The 24,319-nt window shown below is 34.3% G+C and overlaps 1 protein-coding gene and 1 long non-coding RNA gene across 2 annotated transcripts; one reads left to right on the plus strand and one right to left on the minus strand.

Moving 5' to 3' along the window:
* Positions 1 to 5,980: 5,980 nt before the first annotated feature.
* Positions 5,981 to 24,319, minus strand: LOC146917705 (uncharacterized). The gene is made up of 12 exons (XM_085719535.1): positions 23,271 to 24,319; positions 21,621 to 22,243; positions 15,166 to 15,749; positions 14,301 to 14,558; positions 10,648 to 14,220; positions 10,089 to 10,560; positions 9,774 to 9,986; positions 9,540 to 9,659; positions 8,784 to 8,913; positions 7,545 to 8,184; positions 7,370 to 7,460; positions 5,981 to 7,096 (listed from the first exon to the last, which is right to left on the minus strand). Exons 1-6 carry the CDS (start codon positions 23,747 to 23,749, stop codon positions 10,090 to 10,092), a joined length of 5,988 nt encoding a protein of 1,995 aa, XP_085575661.1. The 5' UTR covers positions 23,750 to 24,319; the 3' UTR covers positions 5,981 to 7,096; positions 7,370 to 7,460; positions 7,545 to 8,184; positions 8,784 to 8,913; positions 9,540 to 9,659; positions 9,774 to 9,986; position 10,089.
* Positions 15,756 to 21,521, plus strand: LOC146917706 (uncharacterized). Its single transcript, XR_015015832.1, has 2 exons — positions 15,756 to 19,712; positions 21,284 to 21,521. It is a non-coding gene; the product is annotated as an uncharacterized LOC146917706 (long non-coding RNA).

The raw sequence follows: 24,319 nt of genomic DNA on the forward strand, positions 1-24,319 counted from the left end.
GGAGAGTTTGTGAGAATTTGAGAATTAGGGTTTTGAGAGAGATTTGATGATTAGATGATGAAAACTTGTTGAATTGATGTAGAAATTGTGTACATACCTTAGATAATCCATAGGATGATTATTGGATGTAGTTTTGAGGTTAGAACCATGAAATTGGATGAGATGTTGGTGAGTTTAAGAATTAGAGTTTAATAATTGTAATAGGTGGTTAATAGATTTGAGAACCCTTTGAATTTGCATACAGTAAGTTGATGAATAATTAGTGTTCTAATGATAGGGTAATCATAGGGTAATGATTAGGGTTAAGTTTGGAGAGTATTGGATCGAAAACGAATTGGAAAAAAATTCCCCAAAGCGAAATCGCAACTGAACTGCGATTTTGCTGTCAATGTGCAAAACACGTTTTTATTGTCTCAGTTTGACAAGTTTAAGTTCCGAACTGGGTTTAGGTGTAAACACAAAAGTTGTAGCTATGGATGTTAGCTTTCTAATGCCGTTGATCTCACGTCAATAGGATTTATAGAACTTGAGTTATGGTCAAATTACTGCACTAGGTCACAGTGAATTTTTATGGACTTTCAACACAACTTTTCCGAATTTAAAATGAAAACTGGTACTGATCGGTACAGAATTGGTCTTAGGCGTAAACATGAAAGTTTTAGATAATTTTGTTAGATTTCTAGTGGCTTTGGTTTGACGTGAAAATGATGTTTGGTCTTTGAGTTATGATGAAAATACTACAGGGAGGTCTTAGCGAAATTGTACGGTGACAGCATTCTCTGTTTCATGTTTTTGTGTTTTGTTCATATGTTTCTGTTTTGAATTGATCTTTGTTGTAAACATGAAAGTTGTTGATATTTGTGATACCTTTCCAGTAGCTTTGGTTTGACATGAAAATATGTTGTGGATAATTTATTATGTTTTTACAAAGATACATAATGATTTATTGTTGATGTTTAAATACGATGTTATATGACGGTGTTTATGATCGATGAATATGATGTTTTAAGATGTTGTTTATTATCTTTTGATATTGTTATATTATGATATAACATGAATTATTTATGTGATCCATATGTTGTCAAGATGCTAAGATGTTAAGACGTTAAGACGTTAAGATGATAAGAGTTGTATGAGTCGGTCTAAGTTGTCATGATTTAAGAAGTTGTCCATTTTAATGGAATTGTATAAGATGTTCACGTTGTTGTCCAAGTTGTAGGAAGATTGTGTCGTTGCGTAGTCAGTGATGGGGGCTTAATGCCCGACAGGTTCTTTATGACCTTAGCGATGGGGGCTTAATGCCCGACAGGTTCTTTATGACCTTAACGATGGGGGCTTAATGCTGACAGGTTCTTTATGACCTTAGCGATGGGAGCTTAATGCCCGACGGTCCAAATATGACCTTAGCGAAGGGGGCTTAATGCCCTGGTGGTACCACATGCATATTGAAGTTGTCTAAGTTGTTGTTGAAGTTGTCTAAGTTGTTGTTGAAGTTGTCTAAGCTATTGTTGAAGTTGTTGTTGCATTGTAGAGTCGTCATAACTTATATTTGATGATGATTTAATGATGATGTTTGTTTAAGAAGTTGATTATGAACTTAATTATGAAGTTGTTTTCGATAAATCATATGTTTTGATAATGATACTTATGTGAAATACATGATGATGCTTATGATTATATTTGGTGTTAGATGTTGATGCTTATGATCATTATATGTGTTGATGTTTGTGATTAATATATGTGTTGATGTTCGTAATTAATATTTGATGATGTATGCTGATGTTTATGATTAGTAATTGATGTTATATGATGATGTTTATGTCTATAATTAAGATGATATAAGATGAAATATATGACTAATGTAGGAGATTAATGATGCTAGTTAATGGAGTTTAACATATGTTAATGATGTTTAAGTTGTTGAATGTACTTTATATGATTTATATGTTTAATATTATTGTTTGAGAAATCTCACCCCTTCTGCTGGAAATGTTGCCCTTCGTATGGGTAACTGCAGGTACTGATGGCTTGTAGGTTGGTTGACTCAAGTGTCTTGGTGCTCTGATACGTAACGGGATGGGATTTATGAACTGTTTTCTATTCCTTTGCGTATTATTTTATGAAGCTTTGATGAACACTGATGACTGTGATTTAAGGGACTTTTATAATAAGGCATGCGTGCCAAAGACTTTTCTTATTGATGAACTATTTTCCACTGCAAAGTTTTGAATTACTTATGTTCAATGATTTTGAAGAATAAATTGTTACTTATTCAGTTTATGAGTTTTTAAGAAGTGTAGCATTCCGTTTAAAGTTGTTAAACTCTGATTATATTTATGAAATTTTTACGTTGGGAAAACGGGGTGTTACATGGATTGTCAATAGCTGTTAATAAGTCATAAGCACCTCGAACCGAATAACCTCCTATGGGGTCAGGAAGCCATATCCAAGTATCTGAAACATTATGAAACAGAGCAACATCAAGCAGTAAAGTCTTACACTCCTCTAAAAGCTTTTCTTCCCACGCCCACAGTCTACGCCTCCAACTCCAACCCTCCCCACCCTGCATCGAATCAATGGAGAACATATCAGCCAATGTAACTGTTTTGTTCTCCGCCAAGTCGAACAACCTCGGAAACCTCTCGCTAAGAGGTGCCCCACCACACCATCTATTTAGTCAAAACAACGCATCGGTCCCATCACCCACCTTCCTCACTAAAAATGATATATTATATCTTGGATAATGTTGGACTAACTAAGTTTTTTTTTTACGATAAACAAAATTTCATTAATAAAAGTCTGACAATAAATCAAAAGCCAAGACTGCGGAAATACAAGGGGGTCTCTTCAATCCATATACAATCGGGATTATGAAGAGAGTATTGGGCTAGATAATGAGCAACTTGGTTAGCCTCACGTCTAACATGCAAGAATCTTAAACTACAAAAAAAAGACATTAAAACTAATGCAATCTCCAATAATAGATTCAACATAGTTGGGATGTTGTTGATGAGTGTTCAGCGCCTGAACCACATTAGAAGCATCTGATTCCACAATAAGATTCAGAAAAAACATGTCTTTTGCAAATTCCAACCCCTTTCGCATAGCTAAAGCTTCTGCTACCTCTGAATCTGGTAATGAAAAGACTTGACAATAACTAGCAGTAACCACAAAGCCTTCATAATCTCTCACACACAACATCAATACCCCACTTACCTCCCTTTATTGGACCTGTTGCATCAACATTTAGCTTATAGCAACCATTATCGGGGGGTGTCCAGTGAACGATCAGATATAGGTAAGTTTGGACCTCCACTTAACGTCTCCAACAATATCGTATTAGCACTATTAAAATTAGCAATAGATCTTTGTGCCTTTTGTACAGTGGTAGCCACATCAATTTCAGTCCCCTCAAAACATTTTTTATTTCTAGTGCACCAAATTTCATAACACAAGGCCAACACATTAACTATAATATCCTCATTTTCATCAATAATAATTCTTTTCAACCACTCTTGAAAGGGCATGTACCTAGAAGCATGTGAATTGAACACCACACCCAAGGAGGAAGCAAACCATATATGCTTTGACCAATGACAATCCATAAAGAGATGTGAAATTGTTTCATTATGTTGCCCACAAAAAACACACAATGGATCACAACTTATTTCTTTTTTAAAAAGATCATTTTTGAGTGGTAGTTTTTCATGTAAAATCCTCCATGCAAAATGTTTGTGTCTTGGAATACTTTTTATTTTTCACAATTTTTTCCACACTTGCTAGTCAATGTCCTGCATTGAGCTATGGGAGACAAGTACCTCATGCCTTGCCTTTAAGAAACGATATCCACTCTTCACAGAAAAAATAGCAGATCGTGAAGCACCCCACACAAACTCATCTTGTGATTGAGAGAAAGAAATTGGCATTTGAAGAATTTGTTGAGCCTCAAAGGGGAGAAAAGTTTCATTAGTTAAAGGTCCATTCCAACATCGAATATCGTCATGAATGAGATCTGAAACAAACATAATATCACAATTAGAAGGTTTTGGTTACCAAATCTTGTGACCATTTTGATAAGGAAGCCAATTGTCCTCCCATATATGAATTAGGTGACCATTCCCTACTCTCAAAAGACCCATATTCTCAATAACATCCACACGAGCTTGCAAAATACTTTTCCAAGTATAACTTGGACAATAACCGACTGAAGCTCTCAAGAATGTACTTCTAGGAAAATATCTTGCTTTCAAACATTGAGAGATCAATAAGTTGTCATTATGCATAATTCGCCAACCTTGTTTAGACAACATTGCAAGGTTAAAATCATGGAATGTTCTAAACCCCATTCCACCTTTCTTTTTTTCTTTACATAATGTCTCCCATTTAATCCAATGAATTTTACGCTCACCTTGTTTGCTCCCCCACCAAAATTTGCTAATCGTGCTTTCAATATGCTCGCATAAACCAATTGGAAGTAAAAACAACTCATCACATACGTAGGAATTGCTTAATCCAATGAATTTTACGCTCACCTTATTTGCTCCCCCACCAAAATTTGCTAATCATGCTTTCAATATGCTCGCATAAACCAATTGGAAGTAAAAACAACTCATCGCATACGTAGGAATTGCTTGAACCACTGATTTGATTAAAACTTCTCTCCCAGCAGTTGACAAAAAAATTTCTTTCCAACCTTTCAGCTTTTTCCACACCTTATCTTGGACAAAATTGAAAACTTGCTTCTTAGACCTACCAACAAAAGCTGGTAGCCCCAAATACTTCGAGTGACACTTCGAGTGACACTCAACAACCTTAATTTGCATCCAACCTTGGAACAAAATTTTACAATCATCAGGTACATTTTGGCTGAAAGATATTTCTGATATATCCAAATTGATAAGTTGACCAGAAGCATATTGATAAGAATTAAGCACTTCTTGAATGGGTTGAGTATCTTGAAAAGAATCCATACAAAAAATGAGGCTATCATCTACAAAAAATAAATGATTAATTTTTGGAGCCCCTCTAACAATTTTAATTCCATGAAGACTTTGTTTTTTCTTGTGCCTTATTTAGAAGCCCAGAAAAAACTTTGGCACATAAGATAAATAGGTAAGGAGACAAAGGATCCCCTTGACGGAGACCACGCTGAGGACAAAACTTCTGACAAGGATTTCCATTAAGCAACACAGAGAAAGATACCGTGGAAATGCAATTAAAAATTAAGCTCTGCCATTTTTATCAAAAAATTCCACTCGATACGATCATATGCCTTTGACATATCCAACTTTAGTGCCACATACCCCTTCTTACCTTTTTTTTTTTTCCTCATGTAATGAAAAGATTAATTCAAAAGCTAGTAAAGCATTATCAGTGATTAATCGTCCCGGTACAAAAGCACTTTGAAATTTTCAATACAATTCTGCCTTTACCAACACAGTTTTTTTCAAATTGTAATTTAAACCTATACCATAATTATTAACTAAAGAGAACTCTGAAACTAAATATAAAAAAAAAAAACTAAAGAGAACTCGAAAAGTAAATACCAATCTGTAATGGTTCTCAAAATTGAGAGTGAAATAAAATGGATAATTGCAATTGATTATTAATTCAAATGTAACATTGATAGATTAGAACACAATTAAAATTGATGTTCTTAGTACATAAAGGAGAAATCTCTCAAAAAAAAAAAGTACATAAAGGAGAAAGGAAAAGATAGAAGAAATTACTCTACTAGAGAGTACCAAAAGGAGAGAGGAGAGACTTTCATCATTTTTCTTCATGCCTTTGCTTCCAATCATTGGTCCTTTTTATAGAAGATTAAGAGAATATTTTCTTGTTATTTTTATTCCCTTAATTATTGGATCAAGTGACACATGTCCTATCTCTCTAACAATTTTAATGACCTCACTTTGATGACATGGCTTTCCTTCCATTTTGATCATAACACAATCTTAGTTGGACATTTATCTGTATAAACTTTTCATTAAAACAACAATTTTTTGTTTCTAAATTTAAATATAAAAACTTATAGGAATATAAGAACTAAAATTTACATAAATTCAAAAGCAAATATGTCAGCTTCAATGGAAATGATTTGTTCTTCTAGCTCATTATTTTTCTCCATCAAGACCAACTCTTTGATATTATCCAACAAGCTAGAATTGTTCAAATTAACTAATCAACTGTAAACAGAAAGAGACCCACTTCTTATAGATCCGACAGTCATTATGCATAACCGATGTAATTTTCAACCAATGAAGACATAACCACCAGACGTGCACAAACCCGGGGCATTTAAAGAACAAATGTGTAGCTGCCTCCACTGCACACCTCCTCTTTGAAAGATGTAGAAATATTAGATCAACGAGGTTTTCCTTCATCGGCATTTTATTCAACACCAATCGCAAACAAAACAATACACCTTCAACGGGACCAACTTGTAGCAAGTTTTTGAAAAGAAAGGATTTCTACACAGAAGGCCGTCATTTATGATTACCGAATAAGCATAACTTGCATAATATGTTCCTCCATTATCATGCTTCCATATCCATCTATCCCTAACACCTTGATTCACAGCCATGTTTGCTAAAGCCACCTTAAACTCAGTGAACATGTTCATCTCTCACTGAAATAACTCCCTCCTCCATGACCCGCCCACTTCCCCTCAATCCACTCCCCCATCTCCTCCACATATGCATTTCAAATATTAGAAACTGATGAAAGCCGACTAACTCTTGAAGCCAATTAACCGCCATCAATCCAACTATCGTACCAGAAATATGTTTCCCCTCTGTTTCGACCAATTTGATATTGAGTTTAATAACCATCCACGTGCAACACCGCTACTCTCCAGTACAACGAGTTAATATCCTTCCACCATATAACGAGGGATAGGTTTTCACACCCCCTCTGTGTGTATGGTGTTCTAATCTCCACCCCCTCTATGTTTACTTTTCTTACACAAAACAATTCACTTTCTATGCAAACATTACAACACAATCATTTGCAACAATGCAATTAACACTCGCCTTCTTTGGTCACATGGCTGAGAAGTATTGATCGAACTGAGTCCAAATCTGACACATTCTTGATGCTGCAAATATAACATGTTATAGAAACTAGAAGAATAAGAACTTCATCAAAAAAATTAATAAATAACTACTTTTAAGTAAATGCCAGAGGATTTTGGGTCACAAATCACTAAATAAGGCCATCAAAAGTTCTGATATTCTACCAAACTGCTAGGTTCTGCTATTCCATAATAAATAACAAGCATAAATTCAGAATTCTGACTCGAATTTTTCACGTCCCTAAAAGACTGATACTCTAAAAGAACAAAGGTTTATCAGTGAAGAAAAAGACCCACCAGTACATAGTGTCTCCAGAAACAACCAACTTCTTGCAAAGCCAGTCTGGCACAATCTTTTCCAAAATCTCAATCTGTTCTTCAGCTTCTCCTATTGAGAGGACAGGATTAGTTAGCCAGAATGTTTATTACTAAGAAATCGAGTGAATTATAATAAAATAGAATTAGAACATACCAAATATAGAGTCAATCACATTAACCAGACCCACCAATGATGAAGGATTTGCAGTCCTCAGAATATCCATTTTCAACTAAATCATCATTGCGTTCTGTGACTGTAAAGTTGAGCAATCTTTTTTGAGGCTTAAAACACCAGACTTTTGGGCAGTCATTTTCTGAGGCTTAACATAAGAACCGAACAACAATCTCTCAGGTGTTGACTATGCAGGTGTGTGTGTGTGTCGACAAACTATCCATACAAGAGACAATTTTCAAACCTGTATAGCACTGACACCTCTTAAGGCGTATCCAGAATGTGGAGGGGAGATCTTATGTACTGGTGGATTGGATAACAACATTTAGTTGAAAACACACCTATAACGTTTCCTTCTGTTTGCCTCTTTCTGCATTCTTTCTGCCATGTGCTTTCACTTTCTTGGTTACCAAGGCAGTCAGATTCATGGGATGAAAAACTCTGAACGTGCGCAGTCTCCTTAGACACATTCTTCTGAGAAAAGTGTCTTTTAAAAGATGGATTCAACTGTAAGCTATTCAGCGACAATTCAATTTCATTGGAAGTTGATGAAAGTTCTGTTGACAAATTTACAGGTCCATCTTTGAAATTTGTCATCAATGCATCTTTGCTAGTGTGGCCTCTGGAATAAAAAGCAAAAGAACAAGAAATGAAAATCAAAAAGCAACAAAATGAGTAACCTTATCCACAATGAAAAACAAAAAATAAAATAATGAAATCAATTCTTTTGCACAAGTCAAACTTTTAAATTTGTCTACTTAAGGAAGAAGAACAAAAATAAATATAGCGGAGTCGGACCCAACGAAAAGCAGTTACAAAAAGTAAGCCTAACCAGTAGCCACAAAATCTGATATACTTTCTCATAATCATCAACCCATTTTCAACTAAATCTCATATAATACTTTCTTATTATCATCAATGCATTTTCAACCGAGTATAACATGCTTACATCAACCTACAATATGGAATCCCAAATCACAGCATAGAATACTATGCAGAGAATGAAAATCTAAAAAATTACAGTATTACATTGATTGCATTGGACCTTGTCAGATGTATAACTCAGACACAGCCAATGAACATCTAAAATAACAATCCAAATCAAACCTAAAGACCGGATAAGTCCCGTATGCCACTGTTTAGATAGCTGAATTGCTCAGTCAAATACAGATAACACAATTAACAAGAGCAATGCCCTTAAATAAATAAAAAATATGTTACCTTTTCAAATAGCTATAGGTGATCTTCAAATCCAACTTCGTACACAAGTTTTTATCAACAACCACTCAAATTATATATATCTTCAGGGACTATATATTTCATCTGCGCTAGATGAGCATAAGAGAAGTTTCTGAAAATAAAACACAATACTATTATTCCAAAAAACACAACTACAATCCCTTCCTTAATCTATCAATAAAAGGAAATGTACCCCCTATAGTCCAAGTGCATATTTGGTATCATGGTAAGTTTGCTAAAATGAAGGTGGCACCATGGTTTTGTAGAAGCTCCAAGCGTAGTTTAGCAAAATCACGGTGGCACGCCGTCATTCTGTCAAACTCACCATGAATCCAAATATACACTAAAGAGTATCATTGATTGCTGAAATTCAAAAAACATCATTTAAAGCAGCCATATTCACCACAAAATGTCATGGTGCCCCCATCTTTCACAAAATGGCCACGGTAGTAGTAAAAAAAAGTCAGCCAACACAATCCATATTGACATGACTAAGTCTAAAATTTTCTTGCATATGGTGCACTTACACACATTCCTCTACATCACTGACGACTCTTATGGCGTGTCCAATGTCAACATGTTTCGGTGTCTTACACGGACACATGTGATTACATTCAATTAATTCATTTTCTCGGATTATTACCATATTGACATGACAGTGGCAGTGTTGTGCCCTTGTCTGTGTATCATCCATTAATTAATTTGGGGAAATTTGACATAACAAAACAAAAAACTCACCTCTTAGCAGGAACTTCAACTTTGTTGCAAATAATTTGAAAAGTTGGAGACTTTCTACCCAGATGCAACAATCTAATGGAACAACTCATATCACTAAACAAATCAGCAATAGTTCTGTACCTGTATTAAGAAAAAAAATACAAAAATTACTTCTTTTTTCTACAAAACATTCAAAAACAAAAAAAAAATCCTATAAAAAGTTGAAAAAGTATTAAATTTAATTAGGGTTCATACTTTTCTGGAAGCTGGGTTTTTGAAATTGATGGGTATATAATGGTCAGGTCTTCTTCTCTAGAGTTGGACATGCAATTAACTTATCAACTGTGTGGAGAATCTTCTTCTCACACTTGAAATCTGAACCATCTTTCACTGATTCATCACATACTCCAAAAAAATAAGGGAAATAAAGCGAGCTCTTCGATAAAGCGGAATCAAAGCTTCCTGCAACTTATCATTAAAACATGGATAGTTCAGCCTATAATTGTGATTTTGTGAATACATAAAAGAATCTATCATAAAATCATGAAACACAATGAATGATATACTTACTTCAACATCCTGAGTGTAACACAATCTTAGCATCATTCTCTGGGTTGGTGAATCGAATATCCTTCATGTTACTTTTCTCTTTCAATACATGGATTCCACTTTTCTGGAATGGTAATCCAAAATCAACCCTTGCATGTTTCCATGAATTTTCGAAAAGTACTTTGTCCATATTATCATCAAAGTTTTCCATTTTCATATGAAAAAGATGCAAATGATATGTATTCGGCTGTGATTTCGTACCCATCTTCGAACCATCTGTATAGAAAAATGTACTGTCGTTGATGATTACTCTTACAACACAACGTTGAGAACCATCCCATGTTAATGGAGAAACAACACAGAGAGCTATGGCAGGAAACTTGTTACGAAACCAGAAAGAAATTGACAATCCAGCCGAGCATTGGTGGTCAAACCACTCTGGAATTTTTGCCCGTGGCAAACGGAACCAAGTGTCTCCAGCCTCATGTAATTCCTGTTGGTCATAAATAACTAATGTAAGTGTAACTATATCAAGAAGAATATAATATACATTACAAATAAAAACAAAATAAATCATAACCTGATTTAGTAATTTGCTTTTGCACGACGAAGTCAACGATGTGCAGTTTAGTGCAGATAACATTCTTAAGGATGGTGGAATGCCTTTAATTTCTTGAAGTTCCTCACAATCATCCAAGACAAGCCTCTTTAAAGTATGACATTTTTCGACAGATTTAGGAAGAACTGTGAATCGATTTTTAGTTAGGTGTAATTCTTTCACATTAGCAAACAACATGATACTTGTTGACAAATATTCATCTGAAAGTTTGCAGTTCCTGAGACAAATATATCCTCCTTGTGAAGATTGCGTTGCGCTCACTTCTTTTTCATCCTCGATGGTAAATTCATCCACTTTTGACATTGCAACAACTCTAGTATATGGTAAATCAACAATTCTACAGTTACATGGATTAGATGCCGGAAGTGGAGTAAAATTTTGAAATGGAAATGGCAATTCTTTTATGGGAGTATTATCCAAATAAAGGTTCGTTAAATTTCTAACCTCTCCCAATATTTCTGGGAAACTCTCTAAAATCGGACAATATGAAAGATCGAACCATTCCAATGAAGTCAACCTGAGCGGTGGAATACTCCTAAGCATGACGCAGCATTTAATACTCAAGAATTTGAGTTTATCCAACAACCCATCCACCACACTTGGAAAACTCTCAAGAGTAATACAATTTGAAAGGTCAAGATTTTCTAAAGAATCCAACTTAAGAGGTGGAATACTTCTGAGATTGTGACAATTTTTGACAAGCATGGTTTTAAGTTTTCCAAGAAACCCGTCAACCACAAGTGGAAAATTCTCAAGACTATAACAACATGAAAGATCAAGTGTTTCTAGTGAATTCAACTTGAGAGGTGGAATACTCCTGAGACTGAAACAGTTTGTAACAAGCATGGTTTCAAGTTTTCCAAGATACTCGTCCACCACAAGTGGAAAACTCTCAAGATTATGACATTCTGAAAGTTCTAGTGTTTCTAGTGAATCCAACTTGAGAGGTGGAATACTCTTGAGGCTGACACAGCTTGTAACAAGCATGGTTTTAAGTTTTCGAAGATACTCGTCCACCACAAGTGGAAAACTCTCAAGACTATGACAATCCGAAAGTTCCAGTGTTTCTAGTGAATCCAACTTGAGAGGTGGTATAATTCTGATATTGCAACAACTTTTAACTTTCAGGGTTTTAAGTTTTGCAACCACAAGTGGAAAACTATCAAGAGTATCACAACATGAAAGTTCTAGTTTTTCTAGTGAATCCAACTTGAGAGGTGGAATACTCCTGAGACTGCGACATTTTGTAACAACCACGGTTTTAAGTTTTCCAAGATACTTGTCCACCACAAGTGGAAAACTCTCAAGACTATGACAATCCGAAAGTTCCAGTGTTTCTAGTGAATCCAACTTGAGAGGTGGTATAATTCTGATATTGCAACAACTTTTAACTTTCAGGGTTTTAAGTTTTGCAACCACAAGTGGAAAACTATCAAGAGTATCACAACATGAAAGTTCTAGCTTTTCTAGTGAATCCAACTTGAGAGGTGGAATACTCCTGAGACTGCGACATTTTGTAACAACCACGGTTTTAAGTTTTCCAAGATACTCGTCCACCACAAGTGGAAAACTCTCAAGACTATGACAATCCGAAAGTTCCAGTGTTTCTAGTGAATCCAACTTGAGAGGTGGTATAATTCTGATATTGCAACAACTTTTAACTTTCAGGGTTTTAAGTTTTGCAAGAAACGTGTCCACCACAAGTGGAAAACTATCAAGAGTATCACAACATGAAAGTTCTAGTGTTTCTAGTGAATCCAACTTGAGAGGTGGAATACTCGTGAGACTGCGACATTTTGTAACAACCAGGGTTTTAAGTTTTCCAAGATACTCGTCCACCACAAGTGGAAAACTCTCAAGACTATGACAATCCGAAAGTTCCAGTGTTTCTAGTGAATCCAACTTGAGAGGTGGTATAATTCTGATATTGCAACAACTTTTAACTTTCAGGGTTTTAAGTTTTGCAAGAAATGTGTCCACCACAAGTGGAAAACTATCAAGAGTATCACAACATGAAAGTTCTAGTGTTTCTAGTGAATCCAACTTGAGAGGTGGAATACTCCTGAGACTTCGACATTTTGTAACAACCAAGGTTTTAAGTTTTCCAAGATACTCGTCCACCACAAGTGGAAAACTCTCAAGACTATGACAATCCGAAAGTTCTAATGTTTCTAGTGAATCCAAATTCAGAGGTGGAATTCTTCTGAGATTGCGACAATTTTTAACAAGCATGGTTTTAAGTTTTCCAAGAAACGTGTTGACCACCAGTGGAAAACTCTTAAGAGTATCACAACCTGAAAGTTCTAGTGTTTCTAATGAATCCAACTTGAGAGGTGGAATACTCCCGAGGTTGAGACAGTTTGTAACAAGCATGGTTTTAAGTTTTCCAAGATACTCATCCACCACAAGTGGAAAACTCTCAAGACTATGACAATCTGAAAGTACTAGTGTTTCTAATGAATCCAACTTGAGTGGTGGAATACTTCTGAGATTGTGACAATTTCTAACAAGCAGGGTTTTAAGTTTTCCAAGAAACCTGTCCACCACACTTGGAAAACTCTCGAGCTTATAACAATCTGAAAGATCAAGTGTTTCTAGTGAATCCAACTTGAGAGGTGGAATACTCATGAGATTGTCGTAACCTCTAACACTCATGGTTTTAAGCTTATCACCAAACCCATCTACCAGAGGTAGTAAACTCTCGAGATTAGTACAATAGGAAAGATCGAGTTCTTCTAGAGAAGGTAACACGAGAGATGGAATAAGTCTGATTTTACTGCAAGCTATAACCCTCAAGATTTTAAGTTCTCCAAGAAATCCACTCACCACAAGTGGAAAACTCTCAAGACTATGACAATCTGAAAGTACTAGTGTTTCTAATGAATCCAACTTGAGAGGTGGAATACTTCTGAGATTGTGACAATTTCTAACAAGCAGGGTTTTAAGTTTTCCAAGAAACCTGTCCACCACACTTGGAAAACTCTCGAGCTTATAACAATCTGAAAGATCAAGTGTTTCTAGTGAATCCAACTTGAGAGGTGGAATACTCATGAGATTGTGGCAACCTCTAACACTCATGGTTTTAAGCTTATCACCAAACTCATCTACCATATGTGAAAAACCCTCAAGATTAGTACAACCTGAAAGATTGAGTTCTTCTAGAGAAGGTAACACGAGAGATGGAATAAGTCTGATTTTGTTGCAACCTATAACCCTCAAGATTTTAAGTTCTCCAAGAAATCCACTCACCACGGGAGGAAAACTTTCTAGACTACGACAGTGTGAAAGATTGAGTTCTACCAGTGAAGCTGAATTGAGTGGTGGAACACTCTGGAGGTTTTTGCAACGTATAAATCTCAAGATTTTAAGTTTACTCAAAAAGCCAACAGATTCATCAATTGTAATTAAACTAGGACAACCTTGAATTGAAAATTGTTCTAAATTTGGGAGATTAGAGATATCAGGTATTCTTGTTAATAGTGTATCGTAATCATAATTTAAAACTCTCATATTCTCAAACTTCTGCAAAAAGAAAATGAAAATAAATAAGAAATTAATGAATAATATCAAACCGGATTTATTAATATAGGAAAAGAGATATGAATAGGTTACACTTGCCTTTGTGAGAAAGTTGTCGCACTCGAATGGATTTGATGCACGATAGCGATAACTGCGATAATTGCGATGATATTCGAATGGACTCGTATACTATTTGGAATATGTTCAAAAGTTTCAGAAAAACAAACAGGACTACTAAAAATTAGTGTTTTGAGATTTTTCATCTTCTTGAAAGCTTTTCCATCCCAATCTTCTGATTTTTCTTCAATCGAACGGTCCAATTGGAAAAGTATGATTTCAATTTTACTTGTTCCCTATAAACAAAAAAGGACAGATCAACCCAATATATTGTAGAACTTTATACCATGTATTTAAATATATTTTTTATGCAATCGGCCCGTTCACATCGAGTATTATCAAATTTTAAGTTTTAAACAAAGATAATGTTAAAAAGATTTACACATGTATTCAATTATGCATCATCACATCAATTAATGAAATATGTTAAAGAGCTTGATGGTAGAGGGTCGACAATCCAAAACAACTTTGTACATACAATCAATTAAAACATTCAGATTGTCACATTATTGATTGATGTGGCAATTCTAAATGTTATGATTAGTTGTATATGCAAAGTTGTTTTCGACCGTTGATCTAACACCATTAAACTTTGTGTTAAATCATTCATCAGTTTTTAATTCATTAACCAATGTAGTCACACATCATTAAATATATGTGGAAAAAAAATTACATTGACGATACATATAAATTATACTCGTGTAAAGATAAAAAAAAAAAAAAATTATGATAGATATGGTGACAATTAATAATTCATAAGGCCACAAGGGTGACATGAGTATAAGTAACATTAATGAAAGTTAAAAGATGAAAAGTCAAACCATCCATATCATTATGACTCACCGTATCTTCCTTAAAAACTTTCTTTAGATCTTCATAGGCCCATAACCTAGTGCGTTCTCCAGGATCTTGAGGTGATTCTTGTCTAACAATTTCTTTTCCCATATCCTCTATCAAATCATGTAATGTCAAAACACCAAACTTACTTATTTTTATATGAGATTTTTCCGCTAACACATTAATGTGGTGTTTCATGTTATCACCATAATCAGCATGAAGTATTTCTTCGACTCTTGTCAAATTACATCCTTTGAGACAACAAGCAATGTCTAGAAAAACAAATTGGTCTTCTTTCTCCAAAGCATCAAAGCTCAATGCTAGTGTCCTTTGGATCTTTTTATCAGGAACCCTTTCATAACGATCCAGTGCATCTTTACATTGTTTTATTGTCTTATTAAAAAGGTGAGAACCTATGATTTCTAAAGCAAGTGGAAGGCCGGAAGCATATGCTACGACACGTTTTAAAACATTCGCATAATCTGAAAAATCTTTGTCATTCTTCAAATCTCTCAGCCTACGCAATTCGTCAACATTCAATTCTATTCCATGCTTTTGTTCTAATAAAACATCTTTATAGATTGGACTGTTGTAATATCCCGCGTAATTTTAAATAAATTGTCGTATCAGTTACATGTCAGAACGGAAATAATTTTCAAAGGATTAATTATTTATTTAGAAATCGACGATATTTGGTAAGTATCTCGCATATTATCCCAACGGGCTTAAGGAATTAAAGGATTACAAATTAGCAAAGGATAATTGTGTCTTTTCCCTTTTAAGGGCAAAATGGTAAAATTGTTAATCATGATTTTTTTTAGTGGACCAAGGCTAATTTTTCTCTCATTTTTTTTCCACATTCTTCTTCTTCATTCTAGAACATTTACTTCTCCCTTCTTCCTCAAAAAAATTCGGTTCCTTCTCCCTACCACCATAACCAACAAAAACTCTTAAATTTTCATGGAATCATCATGAATAAGCTACAAGGGAGTTGTTTGTAGAGATTTAAGTAGAAAGCAAGCTTCAAAATTAAACCTTCCCTCCAATTTAATTACTCCCAAAACCGACCTCTCTCTTTTCTTGGTCCAATTCATCATTTTTACTTCAATTCATGTGAATTCACTTGTAAGATTGTCTTTGGAGATACCATGAAGGAGTAAGCATAAAAAAAAAAAAAAAAAAAAATTCCTTCCCCTACTCTTTCCATATGGTGGCCGAACCACCCACCACATTTGGGCAAATCCACTCTTTGTTGGAACCATTCAATATTATGATGTAAGGATGTGATATATGTTGTGGATGGTTAGGGAAATAACTTATTTTGGTGATATAGGAACTTTTGGAAGAAACCGAAATTGGGCTAGTGGCTTGGGGATTGAATTGTAGCACAAGCTCCCAAGAGGGAATTTCTAAATGAGGTGAGTTTCTTCCTTTAGGTTTGAATTTGGTTGTATGGAGTTGAAATTGTTGTTTAAAGTGATGAATTTAGTGTTATGCTTTAAATGGGAATTGTTAACTAAAAACTTGGGAAATTAGAGATCACTATGTGGAGGTGTTCGTAATATTGTTGTTGTTGGACTGAATTGGAAATCAAAGTTAATGGTAGTGCCATTTAATTTCGTATAGACCTGCTGTCAGAAAAATTGTCGTAAATGCATGCACAAGCATCGTTTTTTTGAGTGGGAATTGAACCATTGGAAAATAGACAAAATTTGACACGAAATTGGCTTTGGAAGAACTTAATTTCGTTACTCTATGACGGAGAAAATTGAGTTAGAAGTTTGAGTTGCTGAATTAAAATATACATTATTGCTGTTGTAATGTTTCTGTCATATCTTTATGTTCATACATCACTTTGGAATGAGACTTTTACCATTAGATTGTTGTTGTGTGATTATGAATTAGATAGCCTTATTAATGTATCCTAAAATCTCTTTTATGTTAAGAAGTATGTTGATGTTAGTATAAATGTTGGAGGGAAATTAACAACGAAATTGATGTATATATACTTATAGAAATGAATTGAAAGAAAATTTGAAATGCATCCTATGAGTAATATGCTCACAGTGAATTATAGAAAATTGCAGAAAAATGGAAATGAGGAGAAAATTGAAATGAGTAACATGCTCATAGAAAAAGAAAGAAAGAAAGAAAGAAAGAAGATATGAGAATATTAAGGCAAAAACTCCGTTTGCTGCAACGAAGAGATAATGCAGCCTATAAGTTGAGTGCTCATAGTATTTTAAAATTTATATCCGTTCGCTGCAACGAAGAGAGAATGCAGCCTATGAGTAACGCACTCATAGTAATTATATTTATATTTCCGTTCGCCACAACGAAGAGATAATGTGGTATATTTCCGTTCGCCACAACGAAGAGATAATGTGGTATATTCCGTTTGCTACAACGAAGAGATAATGTAGCCTATGACGTACGGGTCATAGTAACGAATATGAAAACTCCGTTTGCTACAACGAAGAGATAATGTAGCCTATGAGGTACAACTCATAGTAACGAGTGAAATGTATAATTAATGATATGAAATGTTAAGTCAAGAAGTATTATGTTAATAATTGAAAGAAAAATATAAAAATATACTCAATTATGGAACCAAGGAAAAATTTTAAGGACCCTCCAACATGAACACTAACATAGCATACGCATATTAACATGGAAATTATGTTTAGAATGAGTTAGCTACAAAGAAATATTTTATGGGCATTTTACCAATAGTTGGGAATTGACTCATACTTTATATCAGGTTTGTGTTCCTACTTACAAAATGTTTAATTCTTCATTCCTATTTGAAATGATGATGTAATCTCGTAATATGTTAGTTTGCCAAGTACCTCTTTATTCGGTTGAAGTTTGTTGTGTTTGTCATTACTCATTTCATAGGTTGTATTTGTATGTTGTCACACATCAGTCATGTTGTGCTTGTTCAATCATTGATGAGTGAATTGTTTGTTTGTTTGTTCATATTATGCAGATTATGAACAACAATTCAGCCATTGGTGCATGATTTAATATAATATCTAGGATGTTTATTTTGAGTTGTACAAGTAGTATAAAAATAAAGATGTTATTTGGAGATTCTGACCGATAGAACAGGTTTTTAAAATAGGATTTACATCTTGGAAATGTTGAAAATACAGAGGAAACTCTGTCGAAATTTCAGCGAATATTTTTTTGGAATGAAATTCAAAATTGGAATTTTTATTTATTTATTATAGTTGTTAAGTTTGATTAATAGGCTTGCCGGGCTAGAATGATCTAGTTCGTGCGCCGGTCACGATGATTGTTTTTTTTTGGGTCGTGACAAAGTTGGTATCAGAGCTGGTCGATTCAGATCGTGCCTTGGGTCAATGGAATTCAATAAGATGTAGTGTGACTTTTGGGTTCCAGATATTTATTCCAAATGTCATATCTAGCTGAGCCTGATCAACCCAGACTAGTATATGACAGTTAGAACAAATGTCTGAGAGATGAATGAAACCTTAACAGAAGACGCAGTATAAGGAGTATGATGTAAGGTGTGAAGAAATAAATCAGAGTGGCGCAGCGGAAGCGTGGTGGCTGGTACCTATACAGTTTAAATTAGTCAGCCAGAAAGAATCAGTTCGTAGTGGACGTATGTTGGAATCTAAAGTTGAAATTGTTTATGCTTGTTAGCAATTAAATTTCTAAAATTTCGAGGACGAAATTTCTTTAAGGGGGGTAGATTGTAATATCCCGCGTAATTTTAAATAAATTGTCGTATCAGTTACATGTCAGAACGGAAATAATTTTCAAAGGATTAATTATTTATTTAGAAATCGACGATATTTGGTAAGTATCTCGCATATTATCCCAACGGGCTTAAGGAATTAAAGGATTACAAATTAGCAAAGGATAATTGTGTCTTTTCCCTTTTAAGGGCAAAATGGTAAAATTGTTAATCATGATTTTTTTTAGTGGACCAAGGCTAATTTTTCTCTCATTTTTTTTCCACATTCTTCTTCTTCATTCTAGAACATTTACTTCTCCCTTCTTCCTCAAAAAAATTCGGTTCCTTCTCCCTACCACCATAACCAACAAAAACTCTTAAATTTTCATGGAATCATCATGAATAAGCTACAAGGGAGTTGTTTGTAGAGATTTAAGTAGAAAGCAAGCTTCAAAATTAAACCTTCCCTCCAATTTAATTACTCCCAAAACCGACCTCTCTCTTTTCTTGGTCCAATTCATCATTTTTACTTCAATTCATGTGAATTCACTTGTAAGATTGTCTTTGGAGATACCATGAAGGAGTAAGCATAAAAAAAAAAAAAAAAAAAAAAATTCCTTCCCCTACTCTTTCCATATGGTGGCCGAACCACCCACCACATTTGGGCAAATCCACTCTTTGTTGGAACCATTCAATATTATGATGTAAGGATGTGATATATGTTGTGGATGGTTAGGGAAATAACTTATTTTGGTGATATAGGAACTTTTGGAAGAAACCGAAATTGGGCTAGTGGCTTGGGGATTGAATTGTAGCACAAGCTCCCAAGAGGGAATTTCTAAATGAGGTGAGTTTCTTCCTTTAGGTTTGAATTTGGTTGTATGGAGTTGAAATTGTTGTTTAAAGTGATGAATTTAGTGTTATGCTTTAAATGGGAATTGTTAACTAAAAACTTGGGAAATTAGAGATCACTATGTGGAGGTGTTCGTAATATTGTTGTTGTTGGACTGAATTGGAAATCAAAGTTAATGGTAGTGCCATTTAATTTCGTATAGACCTGCTGTCAGAAAAATTGTCGTAAATGCATGCACAAGCATCGTTTTTTTGAGTGGGAATTGAACCATTGGAAAATAGACAAAATTTGACACGAAATTGGCTTTGGAAGAACTTAATTTCGTTACTCTATGACGGAGAAAATTGAGTTAGAAGTTTGAGTTGCTGAATTAAAATATACATTATTGCTGTTGTAATGTTTCTGTCATATCTTTATGTTCATACATCACTTTGGAATGAGACTTTTACCATTAGATTGTTGTTGTGTGATTATGAATTAGATAGCCTTATTAATGTATCCTAAAATCTCTTTTATGTTAAGAAGTATGTTGATGTTAGTATAAATGTTGGAGGGAAATTAACAACGAAATTGATGTATATATACTTATAGAAATGAATTGAAAGAAAATTTGAAATGCATCCTATGAGTAATATGCTCACAGTGAATTATAGAAAATTGCAGAAAAATGGAAATGAGGAGAAAATTGAAATGAGTAACATGCTCATAGAAAAAGAAAGAAAGAAAGAAAGAAAGAAGATATGAGAATATTAAGGCAAAAACTCCGTTTGCTGCAACGAAGAGATAATGCAGCCTATAAGTTGAGTGCTCATAGTATTTTAAAATTTATATCCGTTCGCTGCAACGAAGAGAGAATGCAGCCTATGAGTAACGCACTCATAGTAATTATATTTATATTTCCGTTCGCCACAACGAAGAGATAATGTGGTATATTTCCGTTCGCCACAACGAAGAGATAATGTGGTATATTCCGTTTGCTACAACGAAGAGATAATGTAGCCTATGACGTACGGGTCATAGTAACGAATATGAAAACTCCGTTTGCTACAACGAAGAGATAATGTAGCCTATGAGGTACAACTCATAGTAACGAGTGAAATGTATAATTAATGATATGAAATGTTAAGTCAAGAAGTATTATGTTAATAATTGAAAGAAAAATATAAAAATATACTCAATTATGGAACCAAGGAAAAATTTTAAGGACCCTCCAACATGAACACTAACATAGCATACGCATATTAACATGGAAATTATGTTTAGAATGAGTTAGCTACAAAGAAATATTTTATGGGCATTTTACCAATAGTTGGGAATTGACTCATACTTTATATCAGGTTTGTGTTCCTACTTACAAAATGTTTAATTCTTCATTCCTATTTGAAATGATGATGTAATCTCGTAATATGTTAGTTTGCCAAGTACCTCTTTATTCGGTTGAAGTTTGTTGTGTTTGTCATTACTCATTTCATAGGTTGTATTTGTATGTTGTCACACATCAGTCATGTTGTGCTTGTTCAATCATTGATGAGTGAATTGTTTGTTTGTTTGTTCATATTATGCAGATTATGAACAACAATTCAGCCATTGGTGCATGATTTAATATAATATCTAGGATGTTTATTTTGAGTTGTACAAGTAGTATAAAAATAAAGATGTTATTTGGAGATTCTGACCGATAGAACAGGTTTTTAAAATAGGATTTACATCTTGGAAATGTTGAAAATACAGAGGAAACTCTGTCGAAATTTCAGCGAATATTTTTTTGGAATGAAATTCAAAATTGGAATTTTTATTTATTTATTATAGTTGTTAAGTTTGATTAATAGGCTTGCCGGGCTAGAATGATCTAGTTCGTGCGCCGGTCACGATGATTGTTTTTTTTTGGGTCGTGACAACTGTAGTTGTTTTTTAGAGCTTTCCATCCCACCAAGTTAAAAGCATCTTCATCGTTCAATCCCTTCACCTCGTATATTTTTTCAACACCATGATATGTTATTAGCAACCTTTTGTCTCGGGTCGTGATGATGACTCTACTCCTTAGACCAAACCAATCGGAACTTCCAGCGATAGCCTTTAATTGCTCGTCCTTGTCAACATCGTCTAGAAGTAAAAGAACTTTTTTGTGTGGAAGAATTTTTTGTAATATTGAAATTCCCTGTCCAACACTTGTTATCTCCATGTTCCTCTCTCCAACAATTTGCGATAGAAGGATCTTTTGCAAATATATCAACCCATTTTTGTCAAAATTTTCTCTGACTTTTTCTAAAAAACAGGAACATTGAAATTGATGGACGATCGAATTATAAACTTCAAGAGCGAGGGTAGTTTTCCCTATTCCACCGATCCCATGGATCCCGACCATGTGGATAGTATCATCAGACCCAATATTCAAAAGCGAAGTCAAGTATTGTTTTTGGTGCTCCAGTCCAACTAGGTAATCACCAGCATGTAAGACAATAGGTTTTGTATTTCTTAAGATTTGGTCAACAATCTTCTTAATAAAGTCATGTTCATACTCATCCCTATCCAGTAAGAGAAAAGAGGTCACTTAAGAGCATATGTTTATGTTTTTAACACTGATCATGTATTAGGCTTAATTGTGTTTTTCGCACTCCACTTATCACGATTGTATGCTTTTAGCCCCCACTTTTTTTAGGAACTTTGTCCGCTTATGTTTTCCCCATAATTTGGTAGTTTCTCTCCCAAAATTTACGTTGATGTAACATATTTTATTGACGTAACACTCAACTCATAATCTGTGACTTCTCTTTAAATTAAAAAAATGCCAAAAATCAGCTTGTACACTCAAGAGTGAATCAAACTTTTAATTAGGGTGCCAAACATTTTGGCATTTTGTTTTAGTTTTGTTTTTTAATTTTAAGAAAAATCATAAGTTGAGTGTCACATCAATAAATCATATCACCACAAAATATATTTCAATATTTGCAGGAAAATTGAGAGAGAGACTACAAAGTCATAAAGAAGGAAAGTTCTTAAGGGTTCAAAATGCTCAAAAATATAAGAGGCTGAAAACACAATTATGATATAATATGGAGGGTGAAAAGTGCTCGTAAGTCTATTTATTATAACTAAAATTGTCATTTGTTTTGTTTATCATTTAAGGTTTTGAAAAATGAATTGAGAGATATAATTATCGTATATTTTTTTAATAAAAAATGTATTGTTTAGCTACTTATCGTTTCCTTTTCCTTTACTATTTTTTTTGTTACATTCCCTTTACTATTTTGTGTAAGAAAAAAAATCTCTTTACTTTTTTTTTTTGAGTAATTACTCTTTACAATCAAATAAAACTAATATTTTTTTCATTCTAATAGTTGGTGTAGGTTGTAAAGATTATATTTACTTTTTTTTAGACCAGAAGACAACTTAATTCAGTTGGTAAGGTTAATGCATAATCATAATATATGCATGGTCGGACACTACCAAAAGAAAATTATCTAAATTTTTTTAATCAGTCTTATACTCAATTCATCTGAATCATTTTACTTGACAAATGAAATGAATATCAAAAGATAGGAATATACATACCCTTTGTAATGAGAGCCGGACAAATTAGCAACTTCGTGAAGAGAAGCCTTCCATTTATCCACGTTAGGGTTGGATACCGGCCAGCAACACCGACCCTCATGTCTAGCCATTGCTTTTCCATAACTATTTCTCAACTTCCGTACATCAGAAGGATCTACCTTATAAAATACCGGATGGACACACCGACCCCTATCGTTGATGGAATCAAGGATATGAGAAAGTTCTTGTAAGCAAAAGGATGAATAAGCATAATTCTCAGAGAGGACAACTATGGCCATGTTGGAGTCTTCAATTGCTTTGAGAAGTGATGGTGTGATATCATCCCCTTTTTGAAGCTCCCCGTCATCGATGAAAGTTCGGACTCCCTTGTCATCCAGAGTTTTCCAGAGATTGCCGGTGAAACCATAACGAGTATCCTCACCTCGAAAGCTAAGAAAAACATCATACTTGAAACGATCTGTGACTGTGAGGGAAGCCATGGTGAGTGAATGAGTGTAGTTTGATGAATATGAATTGCAGAGTGTAGAGTACGCTTGTAAATAGTGATTAATATGAATGTGGGAGACAAAAGGATTTTGAAGTATCTAGGCTAGATAGAGTCGTGTGAATGTGGGACACACTTGCAGTAATAATGGAGCAATTTCCTAAGTCTATACTGATAAAGCAATGAGTGAATGAGTGTGGTTTGTTGAATATTAGTATTCAGATTCAGATTCAAATGAAAGAACAGTTTTTGTAGAAAATTGAGCTAGGATGAGGAATATGAAATGCAGTGTGTGGACTTAAAATACTTTGAAGAATCTAAAGTCATGAAAGTGCTTGTCAGTATCAGTAGAGGCAATTTCATGGCAGTTTCCCCGTATAGAGATAAGCAATGAGTGAATGAGTGTGGTTTGTTGAATATTAGTATTCAGATTCAGATTCAAATGAAAGAACAGTTTTTGTAGAAAATTGAGCTAGGATGAGGAATATGAAATGCAGTGTGTGGACTTAAAAGACTTTGAAAAATCTAAAGTCATGAAAGTGCTTGTCAGTATCAGTAGAGGCAA

Source organism: Medicago sativa, chromosome 6 (genome assembly GCF_051527215.1).
Source record: "Medicago sativa cultivar Bolivia chromosome 6, Bolivia_mono, whole genome shotgun sequence".
In the NCBI taxonomy this organism is placed as follows: domain Eukaryota; kingdom Viridiplantae; phylum Streptophyta; class Magnoliopsida; order Fabales; family Fabaceae; genus Medicago; species Medicago sativa.